This window comes from Alligator sinensis, unplaced genomic scaffold (genome assembly GCF_000455745.1).
Source record: "Alligator sinensis unplaced genomic scaffold, ASM45574v1 scaffold487_1, whole genome shotgun sequence".
In the NCBI taxonomy this organism is placed as follows: domain Eukaryota; kingdom Metazoa; phylum Chordata; order Crocodylia; family Alligatoridae; genus Alligator; species Alligator sinensis.
The window spans coordinates 267,314-290,232 of record NW_005842301.1 but is presented as its reverse complement, the minus strand read 5'-3'; the positions used below and the strand labels follow the sequence as shown (position 1 = coordinate 290,232).

Here is a 22,919-nt window from a genome sequence, read left to right as displayed (position 1 = left end):
CAACAGAATGGAAGACTGAGCTGGATCTAACAGGATGAAGTTCAATGCTGACAAATACAAGGTACTACACTTCAGAAAGAATAATCAATAATACAAATACAAAACGGGCAACATGTGGCTGGATTGCAACACTATGGAGAAGGATCTGGGAGTCCTGGAAGATTGTGGATTCAATAGGAGTACAATACCTATTGTATAATGGCCTGTAGTACAATTCCATAGTATAGTTGCACAAAAGGCAAATGCGATTTTGGGATGCACCTGTAGAAGCATTAAGAGAAACACACAGGAGATGATACTGTCTCTACCTGGCACTCGTTAGGCCTCATCTAGAGCAGTGGTTATCAACCGGGGAACTGCAAGCAGGTTTCAGGGGGTCTGCCTAGCCTGGCCTGGGGAGGAAGCACCTGGGCCCCCTGGGACTAAGGCAAGTCCCAAGGGGCAGGGGTGGGGGCAGGCCCAGCCCCACAGCCTCCATATTGTGGGTGGCACTGCAGGCAGGCAGACAACTCTGTGCTGTTGCTGTTCAAGTGAGTGGGGCCCAGTGCTCCCCACTGCCAAGCCCTGCCCATTGCAGGTGGGGCTGGGGAGCTGGGCAGTTGTTGTGGCACAGGTGGGCCATGGAGTTTTTATACATTTATAAATTTTTAAAAGGACATGGAGAAGTTAGAAACCGTCCAGAGGAAGGCAACAAAAATGATGTAGAGCTTGGAAAGCAAGTCCTATGAGAGACTGAAGGAAATAGTCATGTGTAACTTGCCATGTCCGGAGCTCCCCACTTAGGCTTTTCTAGCCAGCCAGAGCCATCTGTGGTCCTGCAGGCCAACAGTTTGCCCCTGACACCAGTTACCTAGACCACCTTTGCTTCTCGCCTGCCATGTCTTTGATGGAAATTTTAATCTTGGGGTTGTTGTTACTCCCAGCTCAGTGGTGTCTTGCTAAGGTCACTTGTTAGCGCAAGGATCTCGGGGCTCTGTCTCCCTTACACCCCACCTAGAGCCAACCCATTGTTACTCTGATGTTGCACGGACGCCGTGTTACCAGTCAGCGTTCTCATTCAGTCCTGTAGGTCTGTCATCGTCCTCTCGGCCCTCTCCACAGCAGTGCTTCCAGGTCTTCTCTTCGGGTAAGTGCACTGACTCCACCAAGTCAGCGCGTGGGGGCAGCCCCACACATGGAGGCTGCCACCAACTGTCTTCTTCTGGCTCTCCACTCCAGCCAGAGCCTGCCCTCGGCTGCCGGAGACTTCCTTCCAGTCCCGCCATCAGACCAGAGCACAGGGATTTTATTGGTGCCTCAGCTGGCAAATCGGTGCTGGCACGCGCTTACAAAGCACATCCACACTGGTACCGGCTTTTTTTCTTTGTCCCGTCTCCGGGCTCCTGCTTGCTGCAGCGAGAGATGCCATAGGGTTGCTGGTAAGTCTTGCGGCACAGCAAACCCACTGCCACCATCGTCCTCTTGGGTCTTGGGGGGGCTGAACTGTTACCATCCTGACTTTGTTGCCCCCTTTCTGCGGCTCTGCATGTTGCAGAGTTGCCGGCATTGCTCGCAGCATGGCAATCCTGCCACCACCACCACCATGCTCCCGCAGTTCGGGGCCTTTTTTGACTGGGGTGTATCAATGCTCCTGTGGAATAAAAATCCACAGGTTTTTGGCTAGAGGGCCTTATCCCTCCACTCAGGGTTAAACCATTTGCCACATTTGGTGTCAAAAAGGAATTGTACCCTATGACCCAATTGGTACAAATTGTGGGGGTTTTACCTGCCTCTGTAGAAGGGGGTATAGCTTTCTCATTTGGATCTCTTCAGTGTATTTTAACCACCCTTACAGCAACAGTACATTGTCTACTGTTATCCCCCTGCTTTCCCCATGGCAGTTTTTGGTATTATGTCTTGTGGTTGCATTGGAGTTAACTGCATAGCTTTGAATTGCTGCTCAACCATTTTGCCCAGTAGGCTGAATGGGCAGTGTCTGGTCGATCCATACGCCAGATCCAACGGTGGTCCTAATCTGTTGCCCAGGGGCAGGTATGACAGGGCCCCATCCAGGCACACAGAAGGGAGCAGGGAGCAGCTCAGCCCCAATCCAGCCATGTAGGAGAAGATGGCTTGGCACAACCCCAACCTGTGGGGGGCTGTAGAGGAAGCGGTTGTGACCCAACCCCAAGCTAGCTGTGCCAGGGGGAAGGAGGCATGGCCTAGCCCCAATCCGGCCATGTGGAACTTGGGAATTTGGTAGTGGAGGAGGGTAGCGGTATTAATTGCTGCTGCTCCCCTGTCCGAGGTCTGAACTTGCTTTGGTGGGTTGTGGATGGGTTGAATGACCTCCCCAACAGCCAAATAGTTAGGTAGATGGATGGAGGTTCCTGGTGGCTGGTGGTACTCAGCGGATGCAGGCTCCAATGCTTGTTTCAGGTGGGTGGTGAGCACAAAATGGCATTAAGTCTCCATGCTGGGCAATTAATAGGTGGGGGCAGGTACCTGGGGCCTGACACCTCTGTGCAGTAGAATTCTGTGATCAGGACCAGAGCTGCTGCACAGTTAAAGAGAGGATGGGATTGGGACCAGAGCAGTGCACTGTGGAATGCCTGGAAGACCAACCAGTCCACTTGTCCCATGGGACAACTGTTCAGATGCTCATCACAACAGGGCAAGACAAAGAATTAGTACCTCTTATCCTGCATATCTTTTGGGGGGGCTCTGTCCCAGGACAAGCGACAAGGGCACCTGAAAGCTCACATTTTTCCCCCCCAGGAAAACTTTTTCTCCCACATTAAGGGCAAGATCTATTTGTAGCCTATCACATACATTTAGGTGCCAGATCCTTGCAAGGGCAGTAGCAAGACTTACTTCTTTACTGTAAGTAGTTCTTTATATAAGTTTCTGTATACAAAGTGCTGTTTCCTCATCACAAGCCTCATGAAGACAGTACTAATAGCTTTCTTGTTGTTTCAGCCACTAGCTACAGTGCTCAGCCAATAGTTATGGCTGTGAGGGGTTTAATACAGGAATCAGCCATCTTGGCAACTTCATAGCATGCACTAATCTCCAGGCCTGCTTCTTTTCCAGAGAAGAAAATCGCTTCCCCACTTGTAATATGCACCCCATTTTTTAGGGGCTGATTTCAGGGGGGGAAGTATGTGTTGTATGTAGGAAAATACAGTAGCATTTTACTACCTCACAGGATGTGTGAAGGTTTGAACTGTTCAGAACTGTGGTGATGGGGACCAGGGGAGTAAAAAAAGGATCTTTTATGGAAACCTTCCCTACTTCTCCAGCGGAGAGAGCCTAACCTCTGCTGTTTTAAGAGCATAAAAACATCAGATGGAACTTTGCCAGACTTGTGTAGCAAATACAGGGCCCATTACTAGCAGAATTTGTTCAGGTGGTCTCAAGACACAGAAGGCAGACTGAAACTCAGAGCATATATCCTATAGACATCCTAGCTTTCTTCTCCTGTATGTCCATTCATAATCCTCACTTTTCTAATCCTTTTCAACTGGCAGAGCTGTTCTGTGGATCTCAGGACAGGAATAGCAAGAAAAACAAGTTACATATTAGGGGCATTAGGTCAATTCTATGGAAAGCCTACACAGTACCCAAATTAGGCATTTGAAGCTCTAAACAACTGAAATGAAAACAACTGAAAAGAAAAATTTAAAGGGTCTCTACCTGTAAAATCTCAATTCCAAGTAGTAGTTTCATGAGGCTTTCACAGTACGAATGCACCATAATCCTGTAAGCAAAAACATTCTATTATCGTTGTTAAAAAAATGCATGATGTGAATAGCCAGTTTTTGCCCACCAAGAACTGAAAAAATAATCTGCTTACTATGGCTTCCTCTTCCTAGCAAAGATACTCTCCCCAATCAGTCTTAGAGAATGGTTGAGGTGTTAGCAAGTAGTCTATTCCCCAAAGCAATGCATTAGTATAACTATGTATTTCCAAACTTTCTAAAGCTTGGGATCCTTTTAGAGGTATATAATAGAGTGGTTTATAATACCCATTTTGCCACAGATGCCATACTCTAGCCCAGCACCAACAATTAAAACTCCACTAATGTACCTTACTGGGACACTAGCATAGACAAAAGTGGTCAAGCCAGAGAATATCAAGGGATGCTATTTGAATTCTCCTAATACAACTGGGGACCAATACTAACACATCTACAGGAAAGAAAAATGAAGAGGCAGTCTTCTCTGTTAGTGGCACTATTAAAGATGACTATCTAACCTATGCCACTGCTGGTAGTCAGGGGAAATTTTGAGGCACAGATAATTTATACTTCAGCTTTTAGCTGTAAATCATCTTTGGTTCCCCCTCCCCCCCACCCCAGTTCATGCTCTAGGAAGACTGCTTTGGGTTTGGAAAGCTGAGCCTTTGGAGGTCCTACTAAGTCTCCTGAAGATATTATTTAAGTAGTCACCCTCCGCCAGTCTTATAAACTTGGACTATTTATAGACATTCCATTTTTCTAGGTTTAATCCAGACTACAGCTGTAAATGTATACACATGGACGTCTGTAGTCTGAATTCAAGTTGGTTCCAGTTCGAATGGAGTTTTCCTGCAAGGTAAACTCAATTGGGTTTTTGAAAAACAATAGAGGCTATCAGGCACAAAGTAATATCCTTAAAAAGTCAAATGTGCCAACAACACCTCCCCTAGCTAAGTATCAAGACAATTACAGTTTCTGGAACAGCACTTTAGATAACTGCAACAATGCAGCAGTGCTTACACAGGCTTATTATCCCCTCCTAATTACTTCCAACCTCTGTTAAGGGGCTGTCAAGTGTATAGATGGTGTATAGCCAGTGCCCCCTGCCATGATGGTCAACGATAGTCTATTAATCCTTAATCCTAGCTGAAATTTTATTCAAACTGTAGGCTGCAAATTAGTTAACATGGTTTAGAAAATGTTGAGCACATCTACAAATGGGCTTGTTGCCTAAACCTAAATCTTACTTACTGTATGCAACATCACCTCAACCTCTAACTTCCAACACCTGCTCTAATAATGTTCCCAGAGTAAAAATTAGAGAGGGTCAAGGAAAGGCACTGCACCAATCCCAAAATAATTGTTCTGGAGCACATCACTTTCTAAGCAGCTAGCAAATGCCTCCCTGCCTGTAACTCCTTGTTATTTAAGTACTGTGCTTCAATCTAGCCATTCCTACACACAGGATACAGATTTTATCCAGTATAAGTAACTATTGTTGCTGTCTTAACAAAACTTTTTCTACCACAATTATAAATATTTAGTCACAGTAACTCCTAGGGAAGGGAAGAAAGAAATACATTTCCTCAGACCTTGCACCTTCGCTGCGGGTAGGAGCACAAGGCAGAAGACAGTTCCTGAACAGGTCTCTGTCCTGAATGTGAGACTCTAAACCACTGATAAAGTCCTGCACAACCTGCAAAGACAGACAGACAAGTCACCCACAAATGAGTAGATGTCATGATGACACTACTGTGCATATGATGAGAGGGGAAGGGAGCTTTTTGTCAACATAGCCCAAAAGTCCTAACTCCATCCAGCTGGATAGGAGCCGTTGGAAAAAAAAACAAAATAGGGGAGGAAGCACTTTGGTTGTATAATCTAAGAACCTACAAAAGGAGATACTGGCTCCTCTATTAGTTCACATGAAGGTATAGCTACATTGACACCACACTACTCTCAAGACTGCCTCTAAGAATAAATCTTGAATATCCATTCCCCACACTCCAAAACTAGAATTGTAATGATGAGATCTTGAGAGATAAATCTCAGAAGTGGAAGTGGTGGGCTCCCCAGGGCATTCTCACCATCTCGGTTCCGGTTTTGGAGTTTGAGGAATAGGTGGTTGGGAACCTATTTTTAGTGGCACCCTTGAAGGCAGTTTGGAGCCAGTGAAAATGCACTGTAAGGGGCCAACTTAACAGTTACTTTCCTTGTAATTCAAAGGGCCCAGTCCCAGCTGCAACCTTATGTTGTGCAGCTGACAAGAAGGAATCCTATCCAACAAACAGCAGATCCGAAAAACATTTGGAATGCTAGGACAAATGGTCTCAAGCACATGTTGGGCGGTACAGCTGAAATGGCACCATTCCGTTTTGACTTGCGTTTCGAAGTTTTGACGGAACAGTGTTTCGTTTCGAATTTCGTTTCAATTCAAAACTGCTGTTCCGTTTAGTTTTGTCGAAACAGTGATGCTGTCTCAATGCTGTTTTGATGTTTAGCCCATAGGCTATAATAGGGAAGCTCGAAACAGCCTCTCTCATCCGGCACGCACATCAGGAGCCCGCAGCCCCAGGAGGGCTCTGGGGGCTGTGCCAGTCCTCCCGGGTTGCAGCCCCCGATCTGCCTGCCACATAAGGGAGGGAAGCCGGGTGCTGCCGCCTGGGACCGGGGAGCAGGGGAAGGGAACTGAGCCCAATTGCTCAGTTCCCCTCCCCAGCCCTACAATCATGCTGAGGAAGGCAACTCAGCGCGATTGTAATGATGGGGAGGGGAAGCCCAGCTGGGCTGAGTTGCCTTCCCCAGCATGATCGTAGTGCTGGGGAGGGGAAGCCCAGCTGGGCTGAGTTGCCTTTCCCAGAGCGATCAAAGGGATGGGAAGGGGAACTGAGCAATTGGGCTCAGTTCCCTTCCTCAGCCTGATCACAGCACTGGGGAGGGAAACTGAGCCCGGGCTCAGTTGTCTTCCCCTGCGTTGTTATCAGCTTCCCGCAGCCCGGCCGCAGGAGGCGGAGAGAGCAACATGGGGCTGCAGAGCCTCTGGGAGATCAGCCCTGGTTCTCCTATCTCCTACTACCTGACTGCTTCAAAACTGAAAACATTTCAAAACTTTTTAAATGTTTCGACAAGCCTTGTTTTGTTTCGAGGCTGTTTCAAAGCCCTTTGTTTCATTTCAATTTCACTGTTTCAAGCTCAAAATGAGTCGAAATAGTGTCAAAACAAAACAGCCAGTGAAATTTCACACAGCCCTATTGGGTGGCACTGTTTGGAGAAAAGCAAGAGAAGCCCTTACAAACTGAACACATTCAGACAAAGGTTGACAGGACAAGGACTCCACTGCTGTCAGCTACCCAAACAGTTAGCTGCTGAACAAAAAACTTAAAAGATAATTTTCCATTAAGAATTTAAGCAATTGACCTGACCCTCCTTCTCCAATGGTGTATCTGTCTTTTGCACCTGTTAGATTTCCTGGTATCTCAATCTCTATTTTCCTGCAGTGTACATACAAAAGAATGGAGCCAAAATGGACAGGGTAAAAAACCTTGGCCATGGTGATGCATGGAAAATGTTTGTTCTCAGATTTATAAAAGGCAAGTTTATCAATGTGTGTGCTGGAGCTGGTTTGATAGGTGTGCATGCACCAGCCACCCTTTTGGTGCCCACTGAGTCAGATATGACAGTTCAAGAAAGATGGAACGGAGAGGAAAGGACAATATGAGCTGAGGGAAGAAAACAATGTCACATGATCTGTGGGACTAGTGTAAGAATGACAGAGGAGTCTGAGAAGAGGCGGCCAAAAGATCATTTGTTCTGAAGGAGGAGGCAAGAGTGTGGGGACTTGGTGGATACAACCGGAGATAGCTGTATTTGAATGCCATATGTCTGACACATTCTGAATTACCAGCTTTTAGTCTATGCTAACAGCCTGCTAGAATAGGTAGTCCCCACAGTAATGTACTGTACAAACTATCCTCTCCTAAAATTTTTGGTGTCAGCTACATACATGTGGATAGAACGGGTGTTTCTTCAGCATCTGAGAGAGTTTCTTTTGGAAAGTTGCTTGATCCACAGCTAAGAAGAAAGTGTAAAGAACATGATAAGTAAGTAACCAAAGACAAACATTTTAGTAACATAAACTGCATAATATTTTATCAAATACAAATTGATTTGCATATTATAGGAAGCCATCCACTGGCATTTATGAGCTCCTATCCAGAATGCTTAGTTAAACAAAAACCTGGAATAATCAAAAAGCCCCTCCCTCTTCCAACTTCTGCTTCCTGCTCCTGTCAATGGGGAGGGGAAGGCATAGCCTTCAGGAGCCAAGAAATCTGCATAGAAGGCAGCTGGGTGGAGAGAGACCAAGGCCCAAGCAGAATGCAGCCCCTGGCTGTTCAAAAGTCGGATAGCCCTGCAGTAGTCAAAAAAGGGATCCATTGAAGGGAAATTACATCTTGCATCCTGAAGATAGTGAGCCTGGATAGCTCCAGACAAAAAGTAATAAAGAAAACATTTAACTTTGGGCCTATGTGGCAATAACATTTCCTGCAGCTTAGTTCAAAACGAGAAAAAAGGTTGTTTTGAAATAGCCAAATCACTTCCCCAAACCTGCTGAAAGCTGTGGCTAACCTGAGAGAGGAAGGGAAGTAGGGGGCTTCCCTTTAACAGTTTGCTGCTTCTGTGCTCCTACTTCTACAGCTAAACTCTGTAAAACTTTAAAACAAACTACTGTAAAACTACAAACAAAATCCTACTTCATCCTTTCTGTATTGAATTAATAAGAACATTAAGGAAAAATCTTTCAACTATCTTTATTACTTTATCTCATTCCATACCTCTCTATATAGTAACAATTCCTCACTGTTCTGCACAGCCTGTACATGGGTATATAAAAAGCAGAACTGAAATGCTTGTGGAATGCATTGGTAAATGTGTGGCAATCAAGGCAGAAGTTTGTACTGAACATCAAAGATAAAAAAAAAGACATAATAGCTGCCTTATGCTCTGAGCATCAACCAGAAAGAATGGAAGAGGTCAGGTTAACCTTAATGTAGGCACTACCTGAACTGAGTGCTTTACTGTACAGCCCTAATCTACTGCACATACACTACTATAAGTTTAACCTATAAGTTTATCAGGGGTGACCACCTGTATCTGGGGGAACATTTGTTCACCAGAGCGCCCCAAGGGATGATGACTAGGTCGAACAGTCATAAACTACTACAAGACCGTTTCAGGCTGGACATAAGGAAGAATTTCTTTACTGTCCGAGCCCCCAAGGTCTGGAACAGCCTGCCACCGGAGGTGGTTCAAGCGCCTACATTGAACACCTAGAAGAGCAAACTGGATGCTTATCTTGCTGGGATCCTATGACCCCAGCTGACTTCCTGCCCTTTGGGCAGGGGGCTGCACTCGATGATCTTCCGAGGTCCCTTCCAGCCCTAATGTCTATGAAATCTATGAAATACTACTAAGTGGAATAAATGCTAAATCCATACCAATTTCATTCTGGCTTTCCCCAGTTTTCAGTGTAATTCCTGATGTTCTCAGCAGTTCCACAAGTACACCACCATCTTCCACCACTCCATCTTGGGCAGAGGGCTTTTTGTTATCAGAGATACGAGACTTTTTTGCTTCTAAGAAAACAAGGCCATTTATTGTAACCAAGAGATGCAAGAAGCAATGCAAATCTTTACTACAGGTAAACAGTTCAATATTAGCATTCCCCCAAGAAATTCTGTAAAAATTGTTGTACTGGACCAATTTTAGAGTTAAACACCTTGGGGTTATCTCTGACAGTAGTAAATCGTCAACATATAAGAATATATACAACTCTCATAAAGCACTTACTTGTGCACAACCAGTCCACAAGAGAAAGATCTTTTTGACCTATCCAGGTATCTGAGTTAATACCAAGATTTAAAGTCAGAGGCTTACCCAGCCTCCATTAATGAATTACTATTATTGTATCATACAAGAACTTTTACAGACACATACAAGAGGCACACTGCTGATCCAAAAAGCTTATCCTCAAGTTAACCTCAAAGAAGCATTTTTGCCAAACGTACCTGGTAACTCTATAATCGGATTCTCCCCACGAGCATCAGATTTGGACAATTTTCGTTTTGAAACCATGGCCACAAAATAGTTGCTGTATGCTATAATACAACAGTGAAAAAACAATTAAACAGGCAAAGAGAGATAAACATTTGCTCTAGAATTCTTAAACAAATTTAAGCAAATAAATAACACCACATAGTGAAGAAAGTGCAGAAATGCAGATTACCTTCTCAGAGAATACCAAAACTGTCTGCTTGATCAATGTTATTCTGCATTCTGTATTACTCTGCTGATCAGACAGAGAAAGAACACCACCACCTACATTATACAGCACAGGTTGTTGTGTTTTCTAAAAGGCAGTTTACACATGTATAGTAGGGGAAAAAAGGAAGTCCCAGTGAGCTGCGATGAGTCTTCTACATACTTTGCAGACAAAGTTGCCTGTATTTGGCATGGCTTGAAGACCACCACTTTTGCTGTAGTCAGAGTTTAGGGTTGAAGAAGCCTGGCTATTATCTATTTACATGGACTGTTTTAAATAGTTGTCACCCTCTGATGCAGAGGATGTGTTTGGGGGGATGGGAGGGAGTGGGGCAGGGAACCAGTTGTGAACTGCACCTGTTCAAATCCTTGCTCATAAGAACCAGTCACAGGAGACTGAGGCCACTGCCAGTTAAGGATCCCTTTGGGAGGGCAGGTTGCTGAATATCTTAAATCTGCAATTGTTCAGCCTCTATTCAAGAAACTATAGCCTAATGCTGACTCCCCAGTCGGTTATCGCCATGTCTCCAACCTCTCCTTTTTGATGAGCAAGTGGTCACCTGATCTCTTTGTGTATTGCAGGACAAGTCTACACTGATTCTGCTCTTTCCTAGCAGAGTGCCACCAAACGTCAGTGACAGGCAAGTGTTCATCGTTCTCTCAGAATTTTTCTTCTAGGTTTTTTGAGGGTGTCAATAAGGAAGAAGGTCAAGTCAATCCAAAAAAAGCCTTTGACAAGGTCCCCCATCAGAGGCTCTTAAAGTTATGAAGTCACACAATTACAGAAAACGTACAGTTGTGGATTAGAAACTGGATCAAAGATAGAAAGCAGAGAGTAAATATGAATAGTCAGTTTTCAGGATGGAAAGAAGCAACCAACTGGGTTCCCCAGGGAACTGTGTTGGGACTGGTACTGTTTAGCACATTCATAAATGATCTGAAAAAGGGGATGAATAGCAAGGTAGCCACATTTCTGAGTGACTCAAAATTATTCAAAGTGATAAAGGCCAAAGCAGACTCTGAGGAACTACAGAAGGATCCAGCACAATTGACTGAATGGGCAAGAAAATGGCAGGTGAATTTCAACATAGATAAGTGTAAAATGATGCACCAAAAATAACCCAAACTATCAACATTGGCAATCCCTCCAAGTCAAGGATGATTGTTTTCCATGACTGGCTTATTTGTGGGTCCAAAGATGGCTGATGAGGCCAATTCAGGATCAACAGGCTCTGCTACAACTTGGACACGTTTTTCCACGCCAGATGTTCTCATAAATAAACTGACAGGCTGTGATGTAGATGATTACACGGTCAGGTGGATGGCAAATTGGCTTAGGGTTCGCATCCAGAGAGTGGTAGTGGATGGGTCGATATCGACCTGGAAAGATGTAGGCAATGGAGTCCCGCAAGGCTCGGTCCTTGGACCAGTGCTATTCAATGTCTTCATCAGTGACTTGGACAAGAACATGGAGAGCACCCTGTCCAAGTTCACAGATGATACCAAATTATGGGGCAAAGTTAACACACCAGAGGGTAAGGAACAGATCCAGGAGGATCTGGACAGGTTGGAAAAGTGGGCAGAACAAAATAGGATGCAGTTCAACCAAGAGAAGTGCAAAGTGCTGCACCTGGGCAAAAAGAATCGCCAACACACTTACAGGCTGGTGGATGACCTTCTCAGCAGCACAGCAGTGGAAAGGGATCTCTGAGTCACAGCTGACTCCAAGATGAACGTTAGATGTCAATGTAATGAAGTGATCAACAAGGCTAACCGCACTTTATCATGCATTAGCAGATGCATGATGAACAGGTCCAGGGAAGTGATGCTTCCCCTCTCTGCAGCACTGGTGAGGCCGCAGTTGGACTACTGCATCATTTTGGGCAACGCACTTCAAGAGGGATGTGGAGAATCTTGAAAGGGTTCAGAAGAGGGCCACTCGTATGGTTAGAGGCCTGCAGGCAAGGCTCTACAAGGAGAGACTGAGGGACCTAGATCTCTTCAGCCTTCGCAAGAGAAGGCTGAGAGGTGATCTTGTGGCTGCCTATAAATTCATCAGGGGAGGGCAGCAGGGAATAGGAGATGCTCTATTTACTAGGGCATCCCCTGGAGTAACTAGGGACAATGGCCACAAATTGACAAAGAGCAGATTTAGGTTGGACATTAGAAATAACTTCACAGTAAGGGTTGTCAGAATCTGGAATGGGCTTCCAACAGCGGTGGTGCTCTCCCCTACCTTGGGGGTCTTCAAGAGGAGACTAGACAAGCACTTAGCTGGAGTCATCTGACCCCAGCGTTCTTTCCTGCCCAGGGCAGGGGGTCGGACTCAATGACCTACTGAGGTCCCTTCTGACCCTAACTTCTATGAATCTATGAGCGGCTCTAAATTCTGGATTTAGTGTGCAACACACTGTTTCTGCTGCTCCCACTTTTCTGTCTCCTATTGTTGTCCTAAGTTTTCAAAGTAGCAAGATCCTTGCAGCAGACTCGTCCTCCATTTAGGGCGGTCCTGGGTGATAGTCTCCCATGACTTGATGTTGATGTCATATTTTTTCAAGTGGGCCTTCAGGACATCCTTGAAGCACTCTCTCTGCCCTGTTCTTGAGCATACACCTTGACTGAGCTGGGAGAACAAAACTTTCTTTAGGAGTCTGGAGTCAGACACCTGGATGACATGGCTGGCCCAGCGAAGTTAATGTTGGGTGATCAATGCCTCAGTGCTCATGGCGTTTGCTTGTGAGAGGACAATATTGTTGGTGTGTCTATCTTCCCACTGGATTCAAAGGATTTTCCATAGGAATGTTGATGGTACTTCCCCAGTGACTTGAGATGTCTCCTGTACGTCATCCACATCTCGGTTCTGTACAGTTAGGTGGAGATCATGAGTGCTTGATAAACTAGTAAGCTTGGTTTCAGATCTGATGTTGCAATCTTTGAATACCCATTTCCTCAGGCATCTGAAAGCTACACTTGCACATTTGAGGCAATATTAGATTTTGTCAATGTCAGCCTTCTGCAAGAGTTGGCATCCAAGGTACAGGAAGTACTCAACGTTCTTCAGTCTCACCGTGAATCTGAATTACCAGAACTGGGGGCTGCTCATTAAGAGCTTGTTGATGGAGGACCTTAGTCTTCTCAATGCTAAGCATCTGTCCCATTTGCTTGTATGCCTCAGTAAACAAGTCAACAATTACCTGAAGGTCTGCTTCCACATGAGCACACACTGTATAACATCATCAGTGTACTGGAGCTTGATAACTAAGGTCAGGGTGGTCTTGGTTTTGGCTCAGATTCAGCTGAGATTAAAAAGCTTGCCATCCATTTGGTAGTTTAGCTCCACTCTGGCTGGTGGCTTATTGGTGGTCAGATGTAGCATCACAGTAAGAAATATCAAGAAGAGTGTTGGAGCAATGATGCAGCCTTACATAAATACTGTCTTAACCTCTAAGGCAGCAGTTCCCAATCTGTGGTCCGGGTACCACCAGCGGTATGCAGACAACCTGTCAGTGGTACATGTTAACAGATTTATTATAATTACTTTATATGACAAAAATTTGCTGGAGGTACTTAAGGTTGTATCATTTGAAGTTGGTCATGTGCAATCTGTCAGAGTTTGGGAACCACTGCTCTAAGGGATCTGTGATAGATCTGTTACTGAAAACCACCACTTGCATACTGTCACAGAGCAGACAAAGAATGGTGATGAATATTGGTGCACATGCATACTTTAGAAGGATCCTCCACAGAGCTTCTGAGTTAACAGTCGAAGGTTTCTGTGAGGTCAAAGAAAGCCATGTAGAGAGATTTATGTTGTGGCCGGCATTTTTCCTGCAGCCGGTAAGCTGTGGAGATCATGTCAGTCATGCCTCTTTATGTCCTAAACCCACACTGAGATTCTGGAAGAAACTGTTCAGCAAGTGGAAGGAGACAGTTCAGGAGGGTTCTCACAATAATCTTTCCTGTGGTGGACAGCAAGGCAATCCCTCTATGAATTTCCACAGTTGAATCCATCTCGTTTCTTGAAGATTGTCAGGATCATGTCATCCCTGAGGTTATCTGGGATTTTCCTCATCATTCCAGATCCTTATGACAAGGACATGGAACTGCAATGTGAGCTCCTCTCCCCACTGCTTGAAGATTTTGGCAGGGATTCCATCAGCTCCAGATGCCTTGTCATTCTTCATCTGCTTGGTGGATTTCCTCACCTCATAAAGAGTTGGAGGGATTCCAAGACTGTCTCTGACTGGGTGTTATGGGATGGACTTGAGAATACTCTCATCAACAACAGTCTCTCAGTTGAGAAGGTCTTCAAAATGATCCTTCCAATGGGTGTTGATGGCTCCCCCTTCCTTGATCAGGTCTCCTCCATCCTTAGATCTCAAGGGGTTTGGTCCTAGAGTGCTCAGACCATAGATTGCTCTGGTGGCACAAAAAAACCTGCACATATTGTGAATGTCAGTAAGATGTTGAATCTCCATCATCTTGTCCTCCCATCATCTGTTCTTCATCTTGTGGGTCCTCCTTTGGACCTCTGCCTTGGCTTGTTGGTCATTCAATTTCTTTTGCTTAGAGCTGGTGTCATTCTGCCAAGCACAAAAGGTCTGGGCTTACAGTCAATCAACTCTTGGATCTCCCAGTCATTCTGATCAAATCAGTCTTGAGGTTTTCTGGTAGAGAATCCAAGTGTCTCTTCACAGGCATTGATGAGGGTGGACTTGAAGACGCCCAAGCACTGCCTAAATCCTCCTGTTGTTGTTGATTGTAATTTGCCAGTTTTTCATTAAGGCACCGTGGAAGAGGACTTGCTTGATTGGGTCCTTGTGTCCTTCGATGTTGATCTTCCATCGACATTGCTTCTGCTGCAGGCATCATTTGGGAGCCAGTTTAAGTTGACATAACCAAGCAAATGAGTCGGCGATCAGTCCAATAATCGTCAGCATAACTTGGGTGATGGGGACATCTTTGCAATCCTGGGCACAAACAATGACATAGCCAATCTGGTGCCAATGCTTAGATCACAGGGGTTACCATGATGTCTTGTGCCTGTTTCTCTAGTGAAACAGGGTGTTGGTGATGGTGAGTCCACGTTCGGTATATTAGGCAAGAAGAGGCTGCCGTGTTCCCACTCCTTCCTTATCATTCCTTGGTTCCGTTCCAGAGGTTTCACAGATTCATAGACATTAGGGCTGGAAGGGACCTCAAAAGATCTTTGAGTCCAGCCCCCTTCTCCAGAGGCAGGAAGTCAGCTGGGGTCATAGGATCCCAGCAAGATAAACATCCAAATGTCCCTTAAAGGCGTTCAAAGTAGGTGCTTGAACCACCTCCAGCAGCAGTCTACTCCAAACCTTGGGGGCTCAGACAGTAAAGAAGTTCTTCCTTATGTCCAGCCTGAAACGGTCATGGAGGAGTTTGTGACTGTTCAATCTTGTCATCCCTTGGGGCACTCTGGTGAACGAACATTCCCCCAGATCCTGGTAAACACCCCTGATAAACTTATAGGCAGCCACCAGATCAACCCTGAGCCTGTGCTTTTCCAGGCTGAAATGTCCCACAGCTCTCAGCCTCTCATCATAAGGTCTGTTTTCCTGACCTATGATCACGCACGTGGCTTTCCTCTGGACTCTCTCAAGCTTCTTCACATCCTTTTTGAATTGTGGAACCCAAAACTGGACATAGTACTCCAGCTGCGGCCTCACCAAGGCCGAGTACAATGGGAGAATGACATCCTGGGATTTGCTTGAGAAGCATCTATGGATGCAAGCCAGCGTTTTGCTTGCTTTACTAGCCGCAGCATCACATCATCACATCACAGTTTGAGTCTCTTCCAACTCTGGCATTGAAATCGCAAGCAGAATAAGTCTGTTTTCCTCCAGAACATGAGAAAGCACTTAGGCAAGGTTTGCATCAATTTCCTCCGTGGTTTTGTTGGTGGCATCAAGATGGGGCATACACACTAATAACAGGGGCGTAGTGGCTCACCACCAATTTAAGACAGAATCCTGAAGTACTCATTAATTGCGATAGAGAACTCATTGGGTTGATTTGAGTTCATTCTTAATAGCAAAACCAACTCCATAAAGTAAGAATTCCTGTTGACCTTTCCAGAATAAGCTATAGCTGCCTCCGTGTTCTTTGAGCTGCCCAGCTCCCACTTGTTAGGTCTCATTCTGTGCAGCAATGTTAATGTGTCATCTGAAGTCTTGAGCCATGATGGGGCAGTGCTCAGTATATTCACCCCATGAGGGTCTTGATGTTCTGGGTCCTGAAACTGATTGCATGTCTTGGTTGATTTCAACTACAGTAAAGGTGATCTCACTGGACACTGTTATCCAGTCAGGAACAAGGTAGGCAGACTATGTTTAGGCATCTTTTCTAGCCCCTTCCCATGTGGGATGAGCACAGCAGATCCTGAAGAGGGCTGCTCAGTCACAGTTACAGTTGCTGCACTCTTGCCTCATCCAAGTGCTAAACAACCCTCTTGTAACTGCTACCTTTGTGCCAGTTCAGGACTAAGAGCTTCCAGGCATCACAATCCTGCTCCCATCACTAGCTAGTCACTGAAGAGCTTGAAAAATGTGGTAGAAAAGCCATTTTCATGGAAAACACTTGTGCGTGATTTCTTTTATCATGGAGTTGCTGCACATTAGCTTCATTAGATAACGGTCCCATTCTGTAAAGAACCACATGGAAGCTGACATGCAAAAGTTTCTCCCCAATAAAACAAATCACACATAAGCATCTTCCATGAAAACCCTGCCCTGGGCCCCGCCAGTGCAAACCCCGCGCTCCCACCCTGCTGTTGCTGTGCTCCGCACACCCACTCACTGCTCCTTCCCCCCACCTTCCACAGCCATTTCCACACTCCTCCTCCCCACCCCCGGCCAGCTGCTCCAGCACCACGTGGTTCCCGGCTGCAGTGCCAGGACCACAGAAGGCAGCCCAACCCAGCAGGGCCTGGCCCTGGCAACTGGGGTGATCAGTTGCGGTCCTTCCCTGCCTCCCTCCCCCCTCCTTCTTATCTGTATTTCGCTCCAGCACAGGGAGACAGGAACAGCCCCAGGGTCCCAGGTCAGAAGCCTCTAGTAGTCAGAGGCTTCTAGTTGGGCCTGGGGGTGGGGTGGGGTGGGGTGGGGCCGAGCTGGCCTTGCTGCTCAGGGCTGCTTAATTCTGTCATCGGCTCCCCCTGGGTCCTACTGCTCCTGTCATCTTTGACAGGCTGCCAGAGGCAGATAAATAATAATTTTCTAAATTTTTAGAAGCCCCACGGGCTGGATAGAATGGCCTGGCAGGCCAGATCCAGCCCGCAGGCCATATTTTGCTCACCCCTGGGCTGGTGTCTTGTGTCTCTAAAGACCAAATGGTCCAAAGTTTATGGTAACACATGAAAGGGCCACATTTCTAGTGGCATTCAGAGCCTGAACGCAGGACTTCCAGTGTATGGAACCATAAACTCCAGCATGGACATTTACCCAAGTACAGAACTTTTTATACTACCATCACCACAACAGCAGTAGCAGCAGCAGAAGCCCTTGCCCCAGGCTGCTTGAAGATTTCCAGTAAGGAAGCTCCAATAGCACACTATTGAATTTGTGATGAAATTCACTCCTACTTGATTTTATTTATGTGGTCATTGCAATGTTATTCAGGCATGATGGTGGGTGTTGTTGATATTACAGCAAATTGTCACCGCCTATTTTTTCTCAATAGGATCCCTGCCAGAAAGATTTTCAGAAAATGCACAAAGAGGGTAGACTAGAAATGCATAAGACTGTCACTGGTTTTATAGGCAAGAAAGTACTTTTAGATCAAGTCTGAAACTCCATACATCACAGGCCCCTAAATATCATACAGACTAGGATCATTCCCTGTATCTGGCTAAAGCACATCTTCCAGAAAGGCATTCAACTCACACAATTAAGAAGTCTTTTGGTACACAGTACTTTAAGTACCTATGCACTGCAACAAAATCACCTCTTCTTTGATAAATTAGCAGAACTGAGCCCTTCAAGACTAGAAGGCATTTTCTCAAAACCTAAAATCATTCTTGTGGTGCTTTTCTGTGCCCTCTCCAATTTTTCAATACCCTTTAAAAATGTGGTCACCAGAATTAGATATCAAGATAGTAATCATATCAGTAATGTGATGGCCAGAGATTAGTCACCACGTTCTACCTACTCACTACTTCCCTTGACATACATGTGAGGGTCACTTAGTACAGCATTGGACTGGGGCTTCATGCCGAGTTACTTGTCCGTTATGCTCCCTACTCTGTGTTTGTATGAACTGTGGGTGATTGCAACAAATGGGGTGATTTGTCAACAGAAAGGGACTGCTAGAGTAGGTGCCTTCACTCGTCAGTAGTTCCCAACTGGCAACTTTAGACACCTGGGTTCTAGATTCGAGCTCTGCATACAAGGCCCCACTCCAATAAACTGAAGGCGTCCAAGAGCCACAGAGGAATTTCGCGTATGTGGCTCGGGCTGCAGGCAGACCATGTCTACGAGCGCTGATGGACCGACGGCAGCATCTCGACAGCCCGCCTGCCCCAAAGAGTCCCTTGCAGCCGCCCAGTCCCTGCCCTTCCCGGACAGCCGCAAACCCAACACAGGCTTCACCGCCGGCGGCCTCCGCATCCCGCGACAAGCACTTCCCGCCATCGCGGCCCCGCAGGCTGCTCCCGCGAAGGAGATGTAGGCCGCGCCGCACATACCGCTCGCGCTCACAAGAGTTGAGTTTCCCGCCAGGTCGCGGCTGCTGTCGCGTTATGATGACGCAGTTCCTGGTACGTTCGCGAAGGCGCCGGGCTCTGCGCTCTTCCCGGAAGTGGAGGGGGGTGGCCGGGGTTTTTGACTCTGCGCGGAGCGTGCTGTGGCGGGTATGTGGGGAGCTGGCTTGGGACGGGCTGCAGCCAACACCAGACTTCGTGAGGAGGATGGAGGCTGCGGGGCGGGGCTCAGGGTCCCGTCGGCCTGGAGGTGGAAGCTGTGCCTCGGAGCTGCCCGTGCTCACGGTCGCGGGGGGGCGGAGCTGTCTGTCTTGCTCCGCGGGTTGTTAGTCTTGGGCCCAGGCTGCCGGCGTGAGTGGTGCGCTGTGCCCACCGCATCCGCAGGCTCCAGCGCCCGGAGCTAAGCAGCACTTTCCTTATCTTCACGTCTTGCGCAAACTGCTTGTGTTTGTTTTCTTCCCGAGCGGAAAGAGCATTCAAAACGGGCCAGTTAACAAGCAGTGACCAACACAGAATAAATGCTGTGGGAAAACAAGACAGGTTGCAGTGCAGTTCCGCTATGTTGGGAAGCGGAGCCAGCCCAGAATCTTTATCAGAATATGCTGGTTTTTTTAGTGAAAATGCACCTTTTATTTTGTATGCAAATAATGCCACATTCTTCCAAAAGATAACATATGAGCAGATTTATTTTTCTTCCAGGGCCTGTTGGAAGGATGAGTGAACCAGAGCTTCTGCTGGACTCCAATATCCGGCTATGGGTGGTCCTTCCTATTGTTTTTATAACATTTTTTGTTGGGATGATTCGACACTATGTGTCAATCTTACTCCAGAGTGACAAAAAGCTCACTCAGGAGCAAGTGTCAGACAGGTAAGCTACCAGCAGAGTGCTCCGAAAATGTCTTGCTAATTCCAAACATAAAACTTTGTTACAGAACATTAAGGTTGCAAAGCTGAGCACTCAGAATTTAGGAAATAGCACAATTAAAGTTGGCTGTGCACCATTGTTTCAGTCTCCTGGTATATTTACATTATACAGTATAACTTCATAAATCCGGCATCCTCGGGATCGAGCACCTGCTGGATTTTAGAAACCTGAGCGGCCAATCATTGGGAGCATGGGGGGGCACATGCCCCCAGATTTGTGTACGGAGCAGAGGCAGGGCTGCCCACTGCGGGCTGGGGCTCTGTCCCTTGCTGCCTTTGCCTCAGGAGCCCTACAATGCCATGTGCTTCCCACCGCCAGGGGGCATGGCGCAGCCAGCATATGGTTCCTGGGGCAAGGGCAACTGGGCACACAGCCCCAGTCCACAGTGGGCACCCTGCCTCTGTCCCACACACAAATCCAGGGGGCATATGCCCCCCATACCTTCCCCAGGACTATGAGCCCCCTGCGGCTCTGTCCCACTCCCTACCCTGGCCCCAGGGTCACATTCACCCCAGTCCCTGCCCCACTCCCTCCTTTACCATGGGGGCCTCAATCTGCACCCCACCCCCTGCCCCTTCCCCTTCACAGGCTTACTTGCTGGGCTCTGCTCTACATGCCGCCAGGCTGCATTCTGCCCCTGTTCCTCACTCCCAAACCATAGCCACCCAGCCCTGCTGCTGCCCCTCACTCCTGACCCACATTCCCCTATATTCTGCCAGGGTGTGTGGGGGTCCACTCTCTCCAGGCTTTAAACCCCCCATACATACACCCACAGCCCCCCCCCACACACACCCCTTCACAAATTCCCCCCACATATACCCCACACCCACAGGTTGGGAGAGCCATACAAAGTACCCACATAATTTTGAGGGTTTTGCTGCGCGATTAAAATCATGATTAATTGCAGCTAATCTTTTTAATCATGCAACTAATTGCGATTAAATTAGTTATTCATTTGACATCCCTAGATGAAACATACTGTTCCTTGCTACCCTATCGTACACGATAACAGAATCAGTTCAGTACTTTACTTGCCCTCTTCTGAGAGAGAAATCTTTCATTTTTCCACCCTAATTTTCCTGATCTTGCAGATGGAGGAGGAGGAATGTGATGAGTTTTTTATTTCACGTCTGTCCTGATTTGAGTGAGTTGCTACAAGCCACAAAATATATTATTACTCTATAAATTAAAACTTCCATTCACATGATGTCTGTATATTTTTATGATAGATGTTCCTGAGTCAGCCTTTCTCTATTCATTTAGTGTTCAGCATATTGAACGCTAAATGTACCCACTAGGCACGAGGAGGATTAGAAGTCTGATTTCTTTTGTTCTCTAATAATGAGTTTGTTTTCCAGCCAAGTTCTGATTAGAAGCAGAGTCCTCAGAGAAAATGGAAAATACATTCCAAAACAGGTTTGTGTCCCTTTGAAACTGAACATATGAATTGCTTTAGCCTTTTTGTAGAAGATATATAAAGAAAAAGCAACATAAAAGTTTTAAGTACGTCATTGTTAAATTTAAGAAATTAATATTCGGATATCAAGCAGTTCCTCAAGTTATTTTTCATGCAGTTATGTTCATGTGGTCATTTTGTATATCCTGTTTACAAAATGTTAAATCTTTAAGGAGGAAAGAACTTAAAATGCTGTAGAAAATCATGTAATATTGGCAGTCTCTGTCCTGATAGGCACCAGAGTCTGGCTGCAGTTAAATCTAAGAGTATAGCAAAACTGGCTGGAGGAAAAAAGTGCACAAATGTTTTAAGTTTCCTTGCTGAACTAATGACATGCATGCATGAAAAAGTAAATGATATAGATATCCCTGAGAGAATTTTAGAAACAGAATAATGCTAGATTGGGACATTGAGAAAAGAAGCTCAGTCACAATACAGGTTATTTACTAGGATCCAGGGAAGCCTGGAAGACTGAGAAAGAGAGCTGAAAATGATTTTTATGGGTATCTCTGCAGAAGAGATGCTGGAAGAAGGTGGTGGGAAAGAAGAAATGAATGGCTAGTGTGCATCCTAAGCCCTGGAAAGGGATACTTCTACTCATGAGTATATACCTGTTTTGGTTCCCCACATCATTACAACTTGCTCTTCATTTTGTTTTCAGTCTTTTCTGACACGGAAATATTTCTTCAATAATCCAGAGGATGGATTTTTTAAAAAAACAAAAAGGAAGGTAGTACCCCCTTCACCAATGACAGGTATGTTAAAATATCAGCTGCATAGGTAGGGAGCTTTCCTGAAAAGCCCTAGTAGTCTTATAACTCATCCCCCATATAAACACCATTAAAAAATAGTAGTAAAAAGTTTGTTTGTTTGTGGGCTAATAAGCAAATGCACTACTGGGCCACTGTCAGTTTTTTATATTGATTCTCTGCCTGCTGTACCTGAGCCTTTTCAGTGGTAAAGTATGTGTCTCCATCCCATCCCATCCCCCCACCCCCCACACACACACTTTCTTCTAAGCACACCATGAAGATTTCAGTGTCATTAGGATTTTGCAGTTTTAAATTAAAACTAAAAAAGATTGTGTAAAAAATGGCCTTTTCACTTTTTCCCTGCTTTATAAAGAACACTTTGTGTGTATTTTGGTTTTTCCTTCAATTACTTGTTAACATTAGAATTATCGAGACTGTCTAAACTTTTCTGCCCTGGCTGCACCAAAAAACCTGCTGTATGTGTTGGGTTGAATGTTGACTCTAATGCTTTAACTGATACAGAAAAATTTAACTATTTACAGCTAACTAGTCATAGAAGTTATTTTTAAAAATGACTAAAGCAAAGTAGTTTTCAAGTGTCTGACCAAAAATTTCTTTCCTCTTGTTTCTTACTTTCTGGACTCTTGTGAGGTTGACTTAAACGGTAACCTTGAATTACTTGTGGGGGAAAACGGCACGTAATGTGATTAGGGAGGAAGAACCTTTTCTATCAAAAAGAAGCAGAAAGGAACACACATCAGTATTTTCTTTGAAATATTTTTTAAGTTATTTCTATTTTTAATCTTTTTGCTGCCATGACATTAAGATTAATTTGAGATTGTGCGCCTTGCAAGAGAAATTCAGTAAGATGCATCTGTTGGTCAAAATTAAAAAACATATTTATTGATATGAAATAGAAAGTTAAAGGAAAAGGTGAAATACCATCATTTCTCATATACTACAAGGCTCCAAATAATAATAAGATGGCACCTTGTTTTTGGGAGGCAGAATTGAGTGGGGG

The 22,919-nt window shown here is 45.6% G+C and overlaps 2 protein-coding genes across 5 annotated transcripts in view; one reads left to right on the top strand and one right to left on the bottom strand.

The window, feature by feature from the left end:
• The window catches only part of FANCD2 (FA complementation group D2), a 194,560-nt gene extending 175,762 nt beyond the window's left edge, over nt 1–18,798 (bottom strand). For both annotated transcript variants that reach the window (XM_014522094.2, XM_014522095.2), the window contains exons 1-6: nt 18,751–18,798; nt 9,788–9,877; nt 9,218–9,355; nt 7,723–7,790; nt 5,312–5,415; nt 3,676–3,739 (exon numbers count right to left, since the gene is read on the bottom strand). In XM_014522094.2, coding sequence (XP_014377580.1) covers nt 3,676–3,739; nt 5,312–5,415; nt 7,723–7,790; nt 9,218–9,355; nt 9,788–9,854 — 441 coding nt within the window. In that variant the 5' untranslated portion in view covers nt 9,855–9,877; nt 18,751–18,798. The remainder of the gene's footprint in view (nt 1–3,675; nt 3,740–5,311; nt 5,416–7,722; nt 7,791–9,217; nt 9,356–9,787; nt 9,878–18,750) is intronic.
• A 19-nt stretch (nt 18,799–18,817) lies between these two features.
• EMC3 (ER membrane protein complex subunit 3) overlaps nt 18,818–22,919 on the top strand; it is a 22,216-nt gene continuing 18,114 nt past the window's right edge. For 2 of the 3 annotated variants that reach the window (XM_006028257.3, XM_025209660.1), the window contains exons 1-4: nt 18,884–19,015; nt 19,465–19,633; nt 21,049–21,106; nt 21,808–21,901. In XM_006028257.3, the coding sequence (XP_006028319.1) occupies nt 18,973–19,015; nt 19,465–19,633; nt 21,049–21,106; nt 21,808–21,901 (364 nt within the window). In that variant the 5' untranslated portion in view covers nt 18,884–18,972. Of the gene's footprint in view, nt 19,016–19,464; nt 19,634–21,048; nt 21,107–21,807; nt 21,902–22,919 lie in introns of all 3 variants that reach the window. The other variant, XM_006028259.3, reaches the window with a different exon arrangement.